The 20,597-nt window shown below is 32.1% G+C and overlaps 1 protein-coding gene across 2 annotated transcripts in view; it reads left to right on the plus strand.

Moving 5' to 3' along the window:
* The window catches only part of LOC127968800 (dedicator of cytokinesis protein 1), a 197,216-nt gene that overhangs the window by 47,042 nt on the left and 129,577 nt on the right, over positions 1-20,597 (plus strand). For both annotated transcript variants that reach the window (XM_052570141.1, XM_052570140.1), the window contains exons 17-23: positions 1,527-1,630; positions 2,103-2,283; positions 10,844-10,941; positions 15,440-15,529; positions 17,352-17,452; positions 17,536-17,664; positions 20,309-20,417. In XM_052570141.1, the coding sequence (XP_052426101.1) occupies positions 1,527-1,630; positions 2,103-2,283; positions 10,844-10,941; positions 15,440-15,529; positions 17,352-17,452; positions 17,536-17,664; positions 20,309-20,417 (812 nt within the window). The remainder of the gene's footprint in view (positions 1-1,526; positions 1,631-2,102; positions 2,284-10,843; positions 10,942-15,439; positions 15,530-17,351; positions 17,453-17,535; positions 17,665-20,308; positions 20,418-20,597) is intronic.

The raw sequence follows: 20,597 nt of genomic DNA on the forward strand, positions 1-20,597 counted from the left end.
ATTATTATTATTATTTTTTTAAAGACATTAATACATTTATTCAGCAATAACTAATTCCGTTTATAAAAAAATGACAGGAAGGTATTTTGTGATATTACAAATGATAAATTTTTCTATTAAATGTTGTTCTTTTACTCTTTCTATTCATTAAAGAATATTTCTTTAGCAGCAAATCAGCATTTTAGAATATTTTCTGAAGGGTCATGTGACACTGAAGACTGGAGTAATGATGCTGAAAATGTAGCTTTGCATCACAGGAATAAATTACATTTTAAAATGTATTTAAATAGAAAACTGCAATTTTAAATTGTTACAATATTTCACAATATTACTGTTTTTATTGTATTTTTTTATTAAATAAAAGCAGCATAATAGACTTCTTTCAAAAACATCAAAATATCTTACTGACCCCAAACTTTTAGCACATATGTGAAGCTGTTTTTCTCTTTATTGTGGTTTTGCAAATAAATGTGTATAAGATAATAAAATACATAAAAGATGTAGAGATCTAAAGGTAATCTGACCTTTAAAATGCTGACATTTAAATTCAGAGTGCGTTCAAACTTTGAACTCAAATAAAACAAACAAATAAATAAATAAGCATGGTTTTTAGATACTTTAATTAGTATTTGTTATATATAAAATAAAATCGAAATAGAATTAAAAATAAAAAGAATATTCTATTGTTTTTTGATACCTAAAACAATTACTATTCAAAATAATAATATAATTAATATAATAAAATAAAAATAACTAAAATACAATAACAAATGTTGTTGCCATTTGTTTAAGTTCATATTCAGTACATTTTTGTTCATAATTAGTCCAGTTCAAATGGGTTTCGATGGTCTTGTGTTTTGAAAAGTTCATTTATTTGAGCTGTGTTCAGTTTGTAGGGATTTCTGTGAGCTTCTGAGCTTGAAAACACTTGTATTAAAGTCTGTTTTCTTGTACTGATCGATGCTGACAGGCAGTCAAATGTCAGGGAGAATCAGTCGTAGGGTCTTCTTCCCCGTCGTACCGCACATGTCTGCCTGTCTGTCTCTCTCTTATGGATTGAATTCTGAATATAAGAAAAAAACAGAGCAGTAATCATCATCTCCTCCTGATTGAGTCAGTCTGCTGGGATGATTTTTAATGTCAGAGTCACACATTCGCTGTAGCTGTAGCTCTTGAAGAAGCACATAGTCTGACTGAAATATGATTGGTTTTGACACAACTGTCAAGGTTATGAGAAGAGGAAAAGTAATCCTCTTTGAAGTACGCAGATTGAAATTCAGTTCATATTTTATACTTGGATTATAAACACGTGTTCTATAATACTACAAGTGTCAATCATTCGTGTGAATAAATAAATGTGTGTGTATATATAATTGTATTATGTATAATTAAATGACAATCAGAATTTAAATATATAATATAAATGTATATATGTGTATGCATAGTTTTTTTTTTGTGCATGTAAAGAACAAATGTTTAGAGGTCGACTTTTAATAAATTATAATGCATATGTATTTTCTCTACAGGCAAGGATAAATCAGAGAAGAACTTTGCTCTGTCGTTTGTGAAGCTGATGAGATACGATGGCACGACGCTGAGGGACGGGGAACACGATCTCATCGTCTATAAGGTGAAAACACCATCGCTAGTCATCTCAAAGACACACACACACACACACACACACACACACACACACACACACACACGCACACGTGAACTGTATACTGATGCTGCTTGTCCTCGTTTGTCTCAGTTAACCTTTGACCCCACATCACAGTTTAATCATTATGCAATTAGGCTTTGTTCGTGTATTCAGTCTCTTCATATCTGCATATTAAAGAGCTTCATTAATGTGGAACGTCGCCTGGTCAAAACCTTTTTGAGCTATGCAAATTAACCCCCTAATACAAACGGATCTGATATTGCTTTTACTGCTTGTGTAAAACTGGCTACATTAAAGAAACTGTACATTTATATTTCATTTAAACAAGCCTGAAGAGTTTGTTGACTGACTGACAGCTGTCAATCAATCAATGAATGCATGCGTCAGACTCTGGTGCAAACCAGTGTTGAGCTCCATGACTGTGTTTTTATATTTGAAGGCCGAAGCCAAGAAACTGGAGGACTCCAGCATGTACCTGAGCTTGGCCTCCACCAAACCAGAGATGGAGGAACGAAACCCATCGTCCGGGAAGAACACGCAGAATCTCGGCAGCTTCTCCATCAGCAAGGACTCGTTTCAGATCTCCACGCTTGTTTGCTCCACCAAACTCACGCAGAACGGTGAGCAAGGGCACATATTACCCAATTCTCCCCATCATTTTCTCTCCTTTCTCTATTCCGCTTTCAAATAGATCACAAACAGGAGAAACAGAGCTGACAAATCAGTGTTTGCAACCAGTTTACTGCAATATTCTGACACCTTTCAGACTGAAACTGTGTTTTGAAAGTGGACTTTATCCAAAAATGGATTACATTTGTGATAAAAAGTGGTTTCTAGATCAAGTTGCTGAAAAAAAAGGAATGTTATTTTAGTATCTTTGGATTTTTTTACATTTTGAATCAGTTCATTTTTTTATACTTCCGTTTGCATTTGTTTTGCTTAGTCACGTTTTTATTAATTTTAATATATGTGTAGTTTTTATTCATTTTTAATTTCAGTTTGAATACATTTTATTAATTATAAAAAAATATATAATTCAAGTTAACCTAACAATAAAATGATGATGCTGATTATTATTATTATTTCATTATTGAAATGTTATTTGAGTTTATAATTATTTTATTTAATTATTTAAACTAGTATTTCTTTTTCTTAACATTTAGTAAGATTATAAAAAAAAAAATATATATATATTTTCATTTGAAAAAAGCATCAGGATTGTTTGACCAGGAATGTCTAGGAAGGTATAGTTTTTATTCACTTGAATTTTTGTTATTTTTATAAATTTTTAAAATAAAATGTTATTTAAATTCATCAAGTTAAACTACATAAGAAATGATGCACTGGCAATTTGCTAAAAAAAAAAAAAAGTTAAATTGTATTTGAATAAATTCTTCAGTTAACATCTCAAGTGATTAATTATTATTTAAAACAAGATTTTAATTTTAGTAAACTAGAAGTTTTTAGTAGTTTTTGGAAAACAAAGCAATTAAGTACTTTTTACATTACGATGCAAAGACACTAAATAGACGGCACGTTTTTGTATTCAGTTGTCTTCTAGTGTTAAATGATTACTTTGAGCTGTTTTTAATGAATCTTTCAGATTGTTTCATGGTTTTTGAATCAGTCTGACAAATGGTTACTGAATTAACTTTGTCTTCTAGTGTCAAACAAGAAATCACACACTGTAGCTTTAAACTGGATTAAGAAGAATTGTATAATTTAATTTAATTTAATTTATACCCTATTGTTCAAAAGGTTGAAGCCTGTATTTCATCAAAAACACTAAAACAGTTATATTGTGAAATGTTATAACAGTTTAAAATAACTATTTTCTATTTCAATATATTCAAAGCTGTGATGCTTCCTCCAGTCTTCAGTGTCACATGATCTTCAGAAATCATTATTATATGCTGATTAGAGAAACATTTCTAATTATTATCAGTGTTGAAAACAGTGGCGTTGCGCCACTTCGTAAGTTTATGGAAATCATTAACGTCTTGAAATATGAACGTCTTGAAATAATAATCACTTTTGATCAATTTTATGCATCATTGTTTAATTAAAGTATTAGTTTCCTTAAATATACTGAATCCATTTTCATTGTTTATGGAGGGGCTGTCATAGGTTTTAGTTATCCGTTTCATTTTTGGAGCATGTTTGTATAAACAAAAGTGTGACAGTCGACACTTGAGTGAGATTCATGTGTCTGTCTGTGTGAGTCAGTCCGGGTCACATGACCAGCTGAGCGTTCGTGATGTCATCGATGCATGAAGTCACATCAGAGAGCGTGCCGCTCCTGCCACCGCAGCGATGAAGACGGAGTAGCCTTGATTAGTTTTAGCCTTTGTGCTTTAGACCAGAGCAGGCATGAGGAGGAGACGGACCACTGGCTGAAAAATGAATGAGAGAACGACCAGGATGCATTACGAATGGAAGACCTGACTTTAAGAATAAAAGCTTGAGTAAAATTTAAAATCCAAGACAGTCAGTATTTAATAACCAGGCATCCTCATTTTTGACTGGAACTGTCCCCATTTTACATCACCTTCAACACATCCAGTAAATAAACCAGCGTTATTAAGGTATCACTGAAATACTTATTATAGTTTATTAATATTTGGATTTATTGGTTTTTAGATTTACATTGTTCATACTCATTTTAGTGAAAGGTTTAATTGTGTTTTCATGTCCATGTAGTTTGTAATTATTTTAGTTTTAATGTTGTTATAGTTTAGTTTGATTATATTTGCTGTTATTTTAGTACAGATTAAACTAAATGAAATCAAGTAATTATATGCTGAAATAAAATGTAAATAATTCAAATTAATTTTATTTCAAGTAACTTTTAATACCTTTTAGTTATTTATAATAACCCTGAAATACACACCGGGATGCAAACTCAAAGATGAAACAAAGAAGACTAGCCTGAAATGTACTAAATAATATGCCTTTTTTATTTAAATATTAAAAAAGTTGTACTTATTGTATTACAATATATTTACAGTTTGTGAATTATAAAAATATTACATAAAAATATAAATTACTAAAAATGATTGTTTAGTTAATCAAAAAAAAAAAACATATATATATATATATATATATATATATATATATATATATATATATATATATATATATATTAGTGCTGTCAAAATTAGCGCGTTAACGCATTCGATTAATTTGAAATATTTAACGCGTTAAAAAAAAATAACGCAATTAACGCGGTTGCAGTTTTTTTTATTTCCAGTTGTGGCCTATGTGTGTTCAACGTGCAAAGAAATATGGATAAGACCAAGGAAGGACTTTTAGACGGAAAGTTTCAGTATAAAACTCTGCCGGATTACTCTTCAGTCTGCCACAAGAAACATTACTCTTCATTCAGTCTGCCACAAGAAACAGCAACATTAAAATCATGAACTCAAATGTCATTGTTAAAAAAAAAAAAAAAAAAAAACAATGACTGTAACAGTGCGTAAATCAGACCTTTCTGTAACGCTAACGTTAATAAGCTTAAACAAAAATAACGAAATAATTGTGTAGCGGAGTATTTTTTGTACACAGTGCCGCGAACTGTCAATCACTCCTGTACGCGTGCATCACTGTCCTCCTCAGCTGCAGCAACTTGCGCTCTCTCTCTTCATCAAGCTTTAAAACAAAAAGGGGGCAAAAATATCATATTGTCTTTGTGCATAGGCTATAGATTAATTAGATAAATGAATATCTAAATTTGTGCCTTGCCGTCTACAGTATTTTTTTAGAACTTAGAAAAAAGATGCTGCAGCCAATGAACAGCCAGCGGGGGCTGCAGGACGACTCAACCTCCGCAGACAGTTTTTAATGTTTATCAGACAATAAATACTCAAGATTTTGCTTTAGTATAACTCACAACGAGTTTCACACACCTTCTCCGGCCACGTTGAGTTGTTGACACTTAACAGTGGGAAAAGCGACACATGCGCTATTCACTTGTATAACTTAAGGGTGAATGGGTAATGTAGTTTCTGCTCTGGGTGGGATGAATTAGGAAGCTCGCATTGTGAAGGGCGCTCTGAAAATCGGCAGTGCAGGTAAAAGATTAAAACCTCTATTAAAACAGATGTCCAAATGAGCGTACCGGTACGCTACAAGCACGTTCTGGGCGCACGGAGAGGTGGCGGTACGCTCAAGAGCTATATTTGGAAGTGGCGGTACTGAGTACCTGTGCGTACCGGCCCACTTAAAGCACTGGCAATGACTATACTTTGGAATTTTTTTGCAGTCCACTTAGAATTCAACATGGAAATCATTTTTGTTTTTTATTGGCATTGATTGTTTTGAAATTCAAATGGTACTTACATGCCTGTGTTTTTATTTCTGTAATAAATATGGCTTTCAAGCCAACAGTTAATTTGGAGGATATTGATGGTTTATTGCAGGTATGTTGTTTACATGAGAAAATCTGTATTACAAGTTAAACAAAAATTCCAATAAACAATCATATTTTGAATTTAAATAGTTTCTTTGTCTTGAGTTTACATCAATTATTTACATTTTACATTTAAATATCCAAAAAGTTTCAGTCTTTTAATTGCGATTAATCGCGATTAATTTTAAAAAATTGTGCGATTAATTAGTTAATTTTTTTTAATCGATTGACAGCACTAATATATATATATATATATACATAAAATATATATATATATATATATATATATATATATATATATATATATATATATATATATATATATATATATATATATATATATTATATACAAGTTACTTAAAATAAACAACTGAAATACAAAAACACTTTTCATCTTATTTTATTTTATTTATGTACTTAAAAAAAGAAATAAAATAAAACCACAACTTGGGGAGAAAAAAATACATGTATCTAAAACACAACAAAATTACTAAAACTTCAAAATATTAATAATAAAATTTTTGATAAACAATATAATTGCATCTCAGTGATACAAAAACGTATTTGTTTTATTAAATGAACTATATTTGGTCTGTTTAATATTTGCTTAATATAAATTTTAAATATGAATATTTATGTTATTATTTTATTCATATTTTGGTTTTTGAATGGTTAATATTTACTTTTTTCTCATAGTGTGATTTTTGGTGACTTGTTTTAAAACCAGTAAGGGTCTGTTTGACGCAAACATCATATTTTGTAATTATACTAAGAATATATGGAAAAACAATTATTGTCCCTTTTTTCTTCCATAAATAATTGCAAGTGAGATTTCAATGATATTTCAACATTTAAATGTGCCTGGTTTCCATTTCAGAAATCTGGTCACATTCTCACGCTCCAAGCTGGTTTGTGACCCCCCTCTTCTTTCCCCTCTCTAATAAGTGACGAGAAATAAGAAATAAACTTCTCAACAGTTGCTGATCTTTGATGTAAATCAGCTTCTGCTTCAGAGACTCTTCGAGACACTCCAAACCGGAGCTCGCAAACACTTCACGGCCGTCAGAATGCCAAGACGTTTTCTGCTGTAATTTCAAAGCTCCCCTGCCAGACGCGGACACAAGCATCGATAGTCCTCGCCACGAGTGTCTGCGATCTGTGCTCTTTAAAGGCCATCCTTATCCCCGCCGGACGCAGGCATAATTCCTCTCACATAGCGTGTTATGAGGCCGGCCGTGCTTGCGAATTGATTACAGAGGTGCTAACGACGGTTTTGCGCGACCCTTGAGCCACGGGGGCAATTCAGATGCCGCGTTAATGAAGACCGTTGTCAGAAATCCCCCCAAAATCAGCGTTTGGCATGTAGCAGACGCGATAATGAGGTCGCTGAGGATTCCTCAGGCCGAGACATTAGCATATAAACACAGGTTTTTACTGTTGTGTAATCCGTTTCCCCCCCTGCGAGGCCTTGTCCGTCAATTTCACAGTGTTTTCTGTCGCTAAAGTAAAATAGAGGCTCTTTATGGAACAAACATTAGCATATTGAGCCGTGGATCCCCGCTGTTCCTCTATTTCTAGTTTCTGTGTCAGAAACGCAGGTTGAAATCAATGCGGTCTGCAGGAGTGTTGTTTGTGATTCAGGTTTGTTTCGATATTTTAGTTTTGTGAAGCACATTTCCCGGATGATCAGGCGATGAGGTGTTTTTAATAAATAAATAATGACCGCGCCACTCTCTTCTCTCGTTGCCTGACAGCTCTTTCTGTCTCTCTGATGTGGTTTTATTAAACCCACAGGCTGGGCTTGTAAATGTTGGGATCTTTAACTCTCTGAATCGTCTCTCCCACACAGCTATCGTTCCTGCTGATGTGATATGATGATATGAATCACAGCCTCTGCTCTTCTTCTGCTCACATTAGGCCCTGTTTACACTAGTGCGTTTTCCTTTTAAAACGCATAACTTTTGCTACGGTTACGTCTGGTGTTGTCAAAAGACCCGGTCCCTCAGTACCAAGTCAGTACTAAAAAAAAGAAAATGTCACGGCAGGTTTCTTTAAGTATTGGTGGTACCGAGGACCCGGTTAACCCGGTTCTTGACGCATACAGCGCTGTGATTTTTGCGAAGCAAGAAAACGTGGACGGAATCTCTAAATCCAGTCGTGAAAATGAAACTTACATTTTAATCAGTCACGGAATTTGTCAAAGTTAGCATACATTAATTACATCAAATTTCCATATGGACAAGTATCTGTACGTGTTAAGCCGCAAAAGTTGGTTGAAATATGAATCCTGCATGTTTTGCGCGTCTCTGTGTGTGAATGAATGAATGAATGAATGAATGAATGAATGAATGGCATAGACGTGCGGGTTTGTTTACTACATAGACTAAAGTGCGTTATGCTTGCAGTAATTTCAGCATCTGCCGTCTAAATACATAAACAACATCACCAGGACTGTTCTGAGCCACTTCACACGCACTTTACCCTTTCATTTGAGTAAAATCAGTGTCAGTGTATTACCCGTCAAAATAAAAGTTCATTTTTACATAAAGCCATTGTGCTAGAAATATTACTATTATTTACTAAAATGTATGTGATACTGCTACTACTGTTGAAAAAATGTATACAACTATATTTTTTAAAGAAATAAATCACACAATGTTTCTTCCATGTTTTAATTGAATAGCAAATCCCCTCTGTTTACCAAAAAATAAAATGAATTTTATATTACTTGTAGAAAAACTTTAAACACAAATGTAAATAACGATAAAGAATGGCATCGGTTTTATTTTTAGTGATAAATGTTTATATTTTTTATTTTTTATTAGCATATTTGTGTGTTTTGCTTTGGTACCGAAATTTGTACCGAGAACCGTGGATTTTCACTTTTATCGGTACCGAATACTGAAATTTTGGTACCGTGACAATATTCTTTAACGTCTATCGTTTACACTGCTCCGGCCTTTTTTGACCCTCACAAATGGAGACTTTTGAAAACGCTGTAGACCCCATTTTAGTTGGAAAACTCTGGGGTTGCGTTTAAGTGTGAACGGACCAAAACGATGGCATGGCTGCCCACATTCGCTCTGTGATGACCATGTAAACAATAACATCATGCGCATTGTTGTAGCCATAGATGAAAAGGTAGATTCCCCATTCAATTCCTCCAAGCACGTAGACACATCTGCAAACTAAATAATAGGGAATCTACCTATTCATATCTGTGCCTGTACCTGCATGAATGGTCACATGATGTGTCTTAGGTTGTGTAGTGTGAACGGAGATAGTTTCTGAAACATCAGTGTAGACAAGGGATCGTTTTCATTCTAAAATGCCGTTTTAAAACGAAAATGCACTAGTGTAAACGGGGCCTTAGTTAGTATGCAGTGTTTTGGAATGCTTGATTCTGATTGGTCAGTCTGGGCATTTTGTTTTTGTTTAGTTAATATTTAACCGTATAATTGACCAGGCAACAGTTGCTGTCACCGCCCCGATCAGCTGTTGGGGTTTATTTTGCGAGTACTTTACATTTTGTCAGTTCAAAGACAGTTCAATGTAGGGTTTTCTTTTTGATTCAGCTAAAAAATAATAATAATAATAACAATAATAAAAAGATTTGCATAGTAGATATGTAAATCTATCAATTGTTTAAATCTACCATTTTTTATAATTATATTTAAAAGCTCATTTTATTAAATAGTTAAATATTAAATTATACCAGACTAATATATTCATAATGTATACTTTTTTGTAAAAAAAAAAAGTGAAAATTGAATGGTATTATAATTGTAATGTTAAATATAAATATTGTGTGTGTGTTTGTATATTATTATTATTATTATTATTATTATTATTATTATTATTGTTATTATTAATATTATAAAGAGAAATAGATTCTTAATTAAGTGACAGTGAGACTTACTTTTTTTAAATTGATACATTTGAGAAATAATGTTGTATCTATATATCTACATTTTACATCGTAATTATGATACAATGCATCTCTCTTTATCTCTCACACACACACACACACACACACACACACACACTTTATTTTACTTATCCTTTCTCTATTCTTTTTCTATTGACTTGTTTTCTTTTTGTTGTCTGTGTGTGTCTGTGTGTTTATCTATTTATTTATATCTACATATATAGATCATATATATATATATTGTGTGTGTGTGTGTGTGTGTGTGAAGATGTATATAAAACATCTTGTTGTTGCTATTATTGTTATATAAAGAAATAAAATATTAATTATTTTACATTTATATACCTACAATATAAACAAGTTCTAATTTATTTTTAATTTAAAATATGATGTGCATTTAGACTAAAGTTTCTGTAAATTTTTCAACACACTGCTGAAAAGACCTCGTCTCACCAGATTACGTCATTTCACTATGGCTTGTTTTCACGTGATTGCTGGAATGCCTCATTTGAGGTTGCTTGTTACCGTGTCTATTGAACCGGCTGAACTGTAAACTCTCATGAGTGTTTCCCTGAGTCTGATTCACCCAGTAAGAATCATTTAAAGAACATTTGTGAACGCGAATCATTGTGGGTGATTCCCTAATCTATTTACACTGATTGATAAACTGCTTCGTATTCGTCAAGATTTCGATTTTCTTGATAACCGCAGTGAAATCGGTTCCTCTCAGGGCTTAAGGTTTGACCGGAGCTCATGTTCTTCATATGTCTCTCTATGATGAATGTTTCATGTGCAGGGTGGCGAGGTGAATGCACTAATGCGGTTTCTCTCTACTCTCCTGTAGTTGATCTCCTGGGGCTGCTGAAGTGGAGATCCAACATCAGTTTGCTCCAGCAGAACCTCCGTCAGCTGATGAAGGTGGAGGGAGGCGAGGTGGTCAAGGTACGTGTGCATCATCTGACGGACAGACACACAAACTCACGTCCGTTTGGATTCATGCAGACGTCCGTGCTGCTAATGTAAACGTTTGAAGTTGGAGTGGAGACTTCCTCTTTGATTTATGCTATGAACTCTCTGATGAACGCACTTCAAAGCTTTTTGCTTATTCGTTTTTATTTTTTGGGAAGGCAACAGCAACACATGCTGAGATATATTTAGAAATGTCATTTCTGGAAGTGTTTCCAGTAGGGTGTGTGGTTGGCCCTGTGAAATTATAGAAATGCTTGAAATAAGTTTCATCATATCTAACGCAAAATAAGCTTTCGAATTTAAACATTCAGAAAATGCCCATCCATGAAGAAAAAAATAAATAATTCAATGCATTGAATTAACCCTGATACAAACTGTATGAGCTCATGTAATTAAACCTACAGATTCAGAATGGAGTGATTCTTGTAATCATAATTTCAGTCTATTGTAGAGTGTTATGCTCGTATGCAGCATATGATTTAAAAACCCCTCTGAGGTGAGGCCCAGCTCTGTTGATTTTGTGACTTTTCCCCTCACGGATCATGTGTTTGAATGCCAGTTTGCTCCTGAAGGTGATGTGTCTCATGGACTGATTTCTCCGGCTGTGTTTGAAGGGAAACACACTCGAGCTGTCAGCGCTGAGAAAGATGGAGGCAGAGACTCTGTGTGCTGTAAATATCTCCTCAGTCTCTCTCTAACAGACTCTTTCTGCCATGTCTCTGCCACATAAATATAAAACCGCCGACCAGAACTGTAGACGATCACCACGTTACTCCTGAATGCATGTAGCAAAGGTCTAGCAAACACCATTTCAAGATTCACCTCGGTACAAGACTGGTTGGTTGGTTAACATCAGCTATTGCATTTGTTATTGTTCTATCTATCCGTCTGTCTGCCTGTCTATCATATTGTGCATAAAATGTATATATAAAAAAGAAAAATATTCATTTAAAATGAAATAAAATAAATTATTTCTAATTAAAAATAAATAAATAAATGTAGAATAATAAATAAAAATGGCAATATTTAAATAAGTAAAGGTAGAATAAAATATTTAATAAATTGAAATGTAAAATATAAAATAAAAGAGAGAATATAAAGTATTTTGTATGTAACATGTAAAATGTCAAATAAAAATGAATTATAAAATATAAAATAGAATAAAATTTAAATAAAGTAAATGTTTATGTAAATTAAAATAAAAGATAAAATAAAAAGAAATGACAATATATTAAACAAAATAAAAAAATCAGTTTTTATATGAAATATAAAATAAAACTTTAAAGTAATTAATTGGCGGAGCCCTGATACACAGTTTGTGAGATTCAAATCAACCTAAATCAAACCCAAATGTTCATATAATTAAAACTACACATTCAGAATAGGGCATTTGTTGTAATAAATACATAACCACTAAGAGGATTATGAACCATGATGATCTATTTATAGTGTAACTAGTAGTAATTGGGATAAGGCCCAACCACAGATACATTGCAATATTTTCAAAACTGCATTAAAACTATTCAAATCGGAGGTGTGCTTACAGTTTAAAGTTGTCTTTGGGTGGCCTGTAGGAAGCTGCTAATTCAAACAGCTGTTACTATGCAGAAGACACACTAACGGGTTAACTACAATTACAGTATGTGTGCTTCTCTCTCTCTCTCACACACACACACACACACACACACACACACACACACACCCCTATCACCCAGCAGTGCGTTTATTGGCCAGACACCGAGTGAATAATTCAGCGCTCACCACCCAGAGCGACAGACACACAGACTTCCCTGAATGTTTCCTGCAGGCGTCCCACTCAACATGATTATGTACTTTCCTCACGCTGTGTACTAAAACACCTTCCCACCACTGCCAAGTTTGGAATTGGATTTCTGCGGCCGCATGAAAGCTGTGAGGACGATCTAATAATGCTGCAGGATGGCTATTGTGTTCCTATGGCACGGATCGCTCACTTCACTGTAAACGCACTGGAGGAAACATCTGCAGTGATTCAAGGGCACCGCTACATTTACGCCCCGTTTATTTATTATCTGACATTTGAAGGATGAGACGTTCTTCTAGGACATCTGGGGAGGAAGTTGACATGCCTTTGGGACGACATTATTTAACAATACAATGTTTAAATAAACTAAAACTAGGTTTAATTAATAAATCGAGTGAATAATTAAATTCTGTACTGTATTTAAATTCCATAACTGTTTTTTTTTCAATTGGTTAAATCAGTAAATAAATAAAAGTATTATACTATTTCACATTTCTTTAGATATTTAATAATTTACAGTTTACATGCTTTACATAATTTAAATATATAATATTACTTTTAATTTAATAATGCACTTTTGCATATTTTATATAATTGTATATATTTTAGAGTCCATTTGTATATTTTCTTCAAGTAGATTTATATATATATATACTTTATATTTAACATAAATAATGCAATGGATATTTAAATACACTAAAATCAATACTTGTTTTTATAAAAAAATACCATTTTTTTAAAAAATATAATTATATTATTTTCTAGAACTGCTTCAACTGATTCACTCCAATACTTTTGAATCACAAGAATGTAAAATCTGTTATGCATTTATGCACTAAAAATTATACAACTTTAATTGTTTCGCCACTGAATCATTTGCTTTTAATTTAGTTGAGATTTTTTTTATTGAATGCGAGAAGGAAAGCAATTAAGTGATAAAGAAATAATCGATAAGATACAGTATCTTTATATTCCAGTGTCCTCAATGTTCAAGCAAGTATGAATGTAAAGCCCAAATTGTATAGTGTGACTCATGAACAAATGATTCTTACGATTCAAATGAAAGTTTTGGAGTGAAGCAGTTCTAGAAAATAATACAATTATATCAAAACGAACGCAGTATTGGTTTTAGTGTATTTAAATATTCATTGCATTATTTATATTTTAAATATACAATTTATATCGATCTGCTGAAAAAAAAAATATGCAAGGGCATGCTAAAATATATAAAATTGTATAAAAATATATAAAATTGCATTATTGTATATTTTAATTGATAAAATATATAGTTGCTTAAAATATATCTGCTTTATATATTTTATATTCTTTATAAAATCGTTATTGTAAATAAAAACAAAATCATTACATACATTCAGAACCTGAATTGCTGAATTGAGATTTGTCATTTCCTAGTGTCAAATATCGACTCTCATCCTCAAATATTTCCTATTTCTATTGGTTCCAGCTCAGTGAACAAATATCCTAGTGAATGTTATCTTTGCACGACTGAAGCAAACTTTCTTTTCACAGAAAGAATCATCTCCAGCGTGAATTCATTAGAATAATTCTCTCTCTTTCACCATCTCCTGCTCTTTCTTTATGAGTGCTGTCTGAGTTGTGTGTGTGCACCTAAGATGAGAATCTGATCTCAGATTGGTGGCCGTTATAGACTTGGACTCTTGTATGTGTTGGGACTTGTTTACTTGACTCTGGTGTTTATTTATTTCCCCTGGAGGACACACTCTTCCTCTCGTCGCAGGGACTGTAAGTAGAGGCCACGCAGCAGATGTGCCAGACACAAACACTTGCTCGTGCTCAGGTGGAGCATTTCAGCTTTTAAATGAGTTTTCACACTGAATTTGTAAGTGCAGAAATAGAGCAAATGTGCAAAACAATCTTATTTATAAACCTCAGTGTGTGTGTGTGTGTGTGAGAATCTGTTTGCAGTGAAGTGTTTTAACAAAAGATCCTTGTCAACACTTTCTAGAAACCGGTATCATGCACTTGTTTTTATAATGTTGTATAATGCAGTTTGCTCTTGGTTACATCCGTAGTTCTCAGGGAAATTTTTGTTATATTTGCCCTTTCGTGGTTACACGTGCTTTAATGTTTTCAGTGTATAAATGAATAAAATCTTTCTTTCTTTCAATTTAATTTGTTCATTTATTTATTTCATTTTGGGTATTTCTTTTTATCATTGTTTTATTGTTTGTTTGCTTCATTTGTGTCTTTTTTATGTTTTATTTATTTGTATAATTAGTTTTATTTGTTTTTAATGGTTTTTAATTATTTGTTTTTGTCTTATTTGTTTGTTTTTATTTATGTTTCTTAGATTCAACTTATTGTTTGTTCATTTATTTATTTAATTTGTTTTAGTTTCCTTCATTTGTATAATTTGTTGTGTTTTTTTTTTCAATTTAGTTTATTCGTTCTGAATTGTTTTGAATTATTTGTTTGTCTTTAGTTGTTTATTTATTTATGTCTTGTCTTTGTCACCTAAGTATCTTTTATTAAATACATTTACTTGCCAGTCGGGACAAAATCTGATTGATTAATTTGATTTATGCTTTCTCAGTAATGATACAGAGCAAAGCACAGAGTTCTTAAAATCATCCTGTTAAACTATGGTGTGTGTGTGTTTCTGTTTCATCTTCTAATCTGTGTGTGTGTGTGTGTGTGTGTGTTTAGTTTCTGCAGGACACTTTGGACGCCCTTTTCAACATTATGATGGAGAACTCAGACAGTGAAACCTTTGACACTCTTGTGTTTGATGCTCTGGTAAGAATCTCATGGCATGTGTGTTTACATAAATCTGCACAAAAAAATAAAAATAAAGTACACACACATGCACACACAAAATGTGATATTAAATGTGAAAACCTCATTTATATATATATATATATATATATATATATATATATATATATATATATATATATATATATATATATATATATATATATATATTATGCAAAAATAATTCCAAAATAAATTTTATACCAAAATATTTTTTTTTGGAAATATTTTTGCATTTATATTTATATATGAGGTTTTCATACTAAATATCATATTTGATTAGTGTTCCTACCCAACCCTTATAATTAATGAGAACAAAATGCTATTATTCTATTAGTGATATCAAGATGTTATGTGTCTTTGCAGTTTCCCCTGCTTTTAATATTTTAATCTTAAAGTAGTGTTATTAATTTTATTCAGATATATATTTACATATTTTAACTGCTTACTCTGAGTCTGTTGTGTGATGTTCACTTAATGGTTTCATATCTTTTACAAATTACAATGAAATGTTGTCATCACTTCTACTAAACATTAATTGGCTTACTTTATATAAGACTTTAGTTTTGAAAGAGTAGGATTAAATCAGGCAAAGACGTATTTACATATTTTAACAGCTCTCATGTCATTTTTTTATTATTTTCCTGTCTGTTATAAGCAACTACGTAATGTTATCAGCGCTTCTGTGTAGCATTAATTAGATTTAATTTTGAACAGTTTTTCTTTCTCATTTTTTTTTTTAAATCTAATAATAATGCTTTTATACAAATGGTTTAATTTGACCCAGTATTTAATGTGTTCGTTTTTAAATAATAGGATTTAGGCATAATCTGAACAGCTCAGTCTGAGTATTGTGTGTGTTTTGTGCTGAATTATAGTAGGTTATAGTAGTAGTAATAACTAAAAAAATTATATATATATATATATATATATATATATATATATATATATATATATATATATATATATATATATATATATATATATATATATATATATATAGTACCGACCAAAAGTTTGGAAACATTACTATTTTTAATGTTTTTGAAAGAAGTTTCTTCTGCTCATCAAGCCTGCATTTATTTGATCAAAAATACAGAAAAAACTGTAATATTGTGATATATTATTACAATTTAAAATATTTTTTTTAATTTATTCTACTTTAAATTATCATTTATTTCTGTGATGCAAAGCTGAATTTTTATGATCATTATCACATGATCCTTTAGAAATCATTCTAATATGATGATTCATTATCAAAGTTGGAAAAAGTTCTGCTGCTTAATATTTTTTCAGAACAAGTGATGCTTTTTAGGATACTTTGATGAAAAAAAAAGAAGCTATGTTTTTAAAATATAAATATTTTTGTAAAAACAATATACACTACTGGCCACTAATTTGGTGTCAGTAATTTTTTTCTTTCTTTTTTTTATAAAATCAATACTTTTATTCAGCAAGGATGTGTTAAATTGATAAAAAGTGATAGTAAAGGAAATATATTATTATAATTTTTTATTTTGAATAAATGCAGTTCTTTTGAACCTTTTATTGATCAAATGTATGAGACAGCAGAACTGTTTCCAACACTCATAATAAATCAGAATATTATAATGATTTCTAAATGATCATGTGATCGACTGATGTTACATGTGACACTGAAGGCTGGAGTAATGTGTATATATATATATATATATATATATATATATATATATATATATATATATATATATATATATATATATATATAATAATTATTATTATTTTTTTTTTATTACGTGTAATAAGAGTCTTCTGTTTTTGACAGGTCTTCATAATCGGACTAATCGCAGACAGGAAGTTCCATCATTTCAATCCGGTTCTGGAGACCTACATCCGCAAGCACTTCAGTGCCACCCTGGCCTACACGTGAGTGTGACATCATCCTGCCCTCTCTGTGCCAGTGTGTGCTCTGTCTTCATGTGTGACACACTGTGTGCTGATGTCTTCAGAAAGCTGACCAAAGTCCTGAAGAACTACGTGGATAACGCCGAGAAGCTGACGGAGCAGCTGCTGAAAGCTCTGAAGGCTTTGGAGAACATCTTCAAGTTCATCGTGAGATCCCGCGTTCTCTTCAACCAGTGCGTTCAGATTCATCTTCTGTTTTATTCTCTGCACATCTGAGCTTTAGGGATATCACATCACTCAAATCCACAGAGCTGTGCTCGTAGTCTGAACCAGGGAATTATTATTGTTATTAACAGCGATAATAATTGCTGTTATTATAACTGCTTGTTGTTGTTATTATTACTACTAATATTGAGTTTTTTTTTCACATTAAAATATTATATAGCCAATAATATTAGTAGCAATTTTATAGCCATTTTGATATATAATCACAGCATATTGGCCAAATTGTGCAGCCACAGAAACAGCACACCTGAATTTTCTTTTTTGTGTGTTTTGATTTAATTTGATTTGATTTGATTTTGTTATATATATATATATATATATATATAATATATTTTTTTTAATATTTTAATTAATTAATTAATTTATTTATTTTTTACATTTTTTTTATTTTTATTTTATTTTTATTTTTTTTATTCACATAATCTTTTATCAGAACTGTGCAGCTTTACTATTTTTATAGTGTGCAGTTTTAACAAGTTGCATAAAGCTAACAGATAATAAATGTTGGCGTATCCAACATATACTCCAACACTTCTTTCTTTTCCTCCTTCGTACTATGGGTTTCCAGCCAATAAGCTGCAGTTAAGGCTAAGAGACAGATTTAATGTGCAGATCTGAAATGGCACACCTTTATCAAACTGAAGTGCCCTGGTTTCCTGACGGATGGAGGATGTGTTTGAGGCAGACAGGAAGTGGAACGGGAGACGGAGGATGTGTTGAGTAATGAAGTTCAGCGCTGGTGATTAGCATGCTGTCTGCAGGTGAAGTATATGATGGTGTCTCTTTAACTGCCTGAATGCTGAGAGAGACACTAATGAGCAGAGTCTGATCTGATGACTTCTCTGCTCGCTCACAGACTCCCCAACACATGCCTGACCCGACCGCACACTCCTCCCAGTCAGGACTTCAGACTACGGTGGAAATGATGAGAAATATGGACAAAATTAACAATTATCGTGAGATTGAATAGTTATCGGTGTCAGAAGGAAAGTTTCATCAGATGTTCATCAGTTTCAGTGTTTACTGCAGCCCTGCTCAGGATCTTTCTGTTGCATTATTCTCCTTCCTTTAAACCAGCATTCACAAAAAAAAGTCAAAATAATCATTTTTAAAATAAACATTTAAACTATACATACGATTATTTGCACAAATACACAAAACGCACGCACACGAACAATTCTCAGAATCTTCACATTAATATTGTTTTTATTTTATAATGAGCCTAAAGACATGCTACCATGATGAATGCCTACAAAAGTGCTTCACTCTTTTCTGTCATTACAGCAATGGGATAATTATTTTCTTCATTTTTTTTTGTATGTATGGTATATATAATTTTGATTTGATTATATATGACCTTGAATAATTTATGCAAAAAACAATTACTTATTTATTAAATATTTCTCGATGTTTATTTTATTTAATTCTTGCAAAATACAATTATAAAATGCAATATACAAATTATTTAGTTTTCGTTTATATTTTATTGTTAAATATGACCTTAGCATTTCATAATAACAGATTGTTTGTTTTATTTATTTGTTTATTTATGCAAAATGTAATTTCTTATTTTTTTCTGTGTGATTTTTGGGTTTAAATATGACCTCAGCATTTCTTAACATTTATTTATTCATTTTTTGATTGGATGATTTTTGTAAAATGTGTATATATATATATATTTTTTTTTATTATTATTTGATTTTAGTGTTAAACATTACCTCAGCATTTCTTGACAGTTTGTTTACTTTTATTTATTTATTTTTGCAAAATATAATTTCTTATTATTCTATTTTATTTTGTGATTAAATATGACTTTTGCTTTTTGTTTTTCAATTTTTTATTAATAGATTTTTGTTTTAATTTTTTTTTGCTAATTATAATTCCTTATTTTTTCAGTTGATTTTGGGATTAAATATGACCTCAGCATTTCTTGAATTTTTTATTCAAATTGATTTGTTAAATATGACTTCTGCATTTGATTAAAAATACAAATAAAATCTACCATATCTCCCCTTTATTTAGTAATTAACGAGGGTAAAGCACTTCAAAATAATTAATTAACTGGAGTGTGAAGAATATTTCGATATATTTGACAGGCCATTAACTAAGTGTGTGTGTGTGTGTGTGTGGATGCACGGAGGGCTGGTCTAATGTAAACCTTCTGGATGAGAGTGAGAATATCTGTCTCTCACCGTAACCAGAGCACAGAAAATCAGCTGGCACTAATCTCATCAGCAAAGGCCTTCGGCGAGCGTTTAATGAAAGCGAGAGCGCGGGAATCCTCCCGGTGTTTTTGTGGCTCTTTGGAGCAGCGCCCGAAACGGCCCGTCAGCTCTCTGCCCTTCAAACTAGATTACGAAGCAATTCATCAATCTGATCAGCCTGTAATCAGGGGCTAGTTTAGAGGTGTGAACAGGTGTGTGTGTGTGTGTGTGGAGGTTGACACATTGTTTTTGATGTGGATTTGTATTGCTCCGGCTAGTTTGATGTCATGGATTTGCATTCCAAACACATGCCTCTCTGATGATTCAGATGAAATGATTCTCGCCGCTCGAGCCCCTGATCATCTGCTGTTTGTGTGTTTTCCTTCAGGCTCTACGAGAACAAAGGCGAGAATGATTTCATGGAGTCCCTGAGGAATCTCTTCGCCTCGTTTAATGCCATGATGAACAGCAGTGCTGAAGGGACCGGCGGGGTGAAGGTGAGAACGCTCTAGGAGCCGCTTTCTGATGAGCTGGATGTTAATAGAGCGTTAAGATAAGAGAAACAAAACATTTACACTTCTGTTCCTGGTGTGACTTCATTTCACACATGCAACACACAAGGAGATGTTTCTCAGAATGTTCCCGCTGCTCTTTTACAAACACTGAATGCCTACAAA

Source organism: Carassius gibelio, chromosome B12 (genome assembly GCF_023724105.1).
Source record: "Carassius gibelio isolate Cgi1373 ecotype wild population from Czech Republic chromosome B12, carGib1.2-hapl.c, whole genome shotgun sequence".
In the NCBI taxonomy this organism is placed as follows: domain Eukaryota; kingdom Metazoa; phylum Chordata; class Actinopteri; order Cypriniformes; family Cyprinidae; genus Carassius; species Carassius gibelio.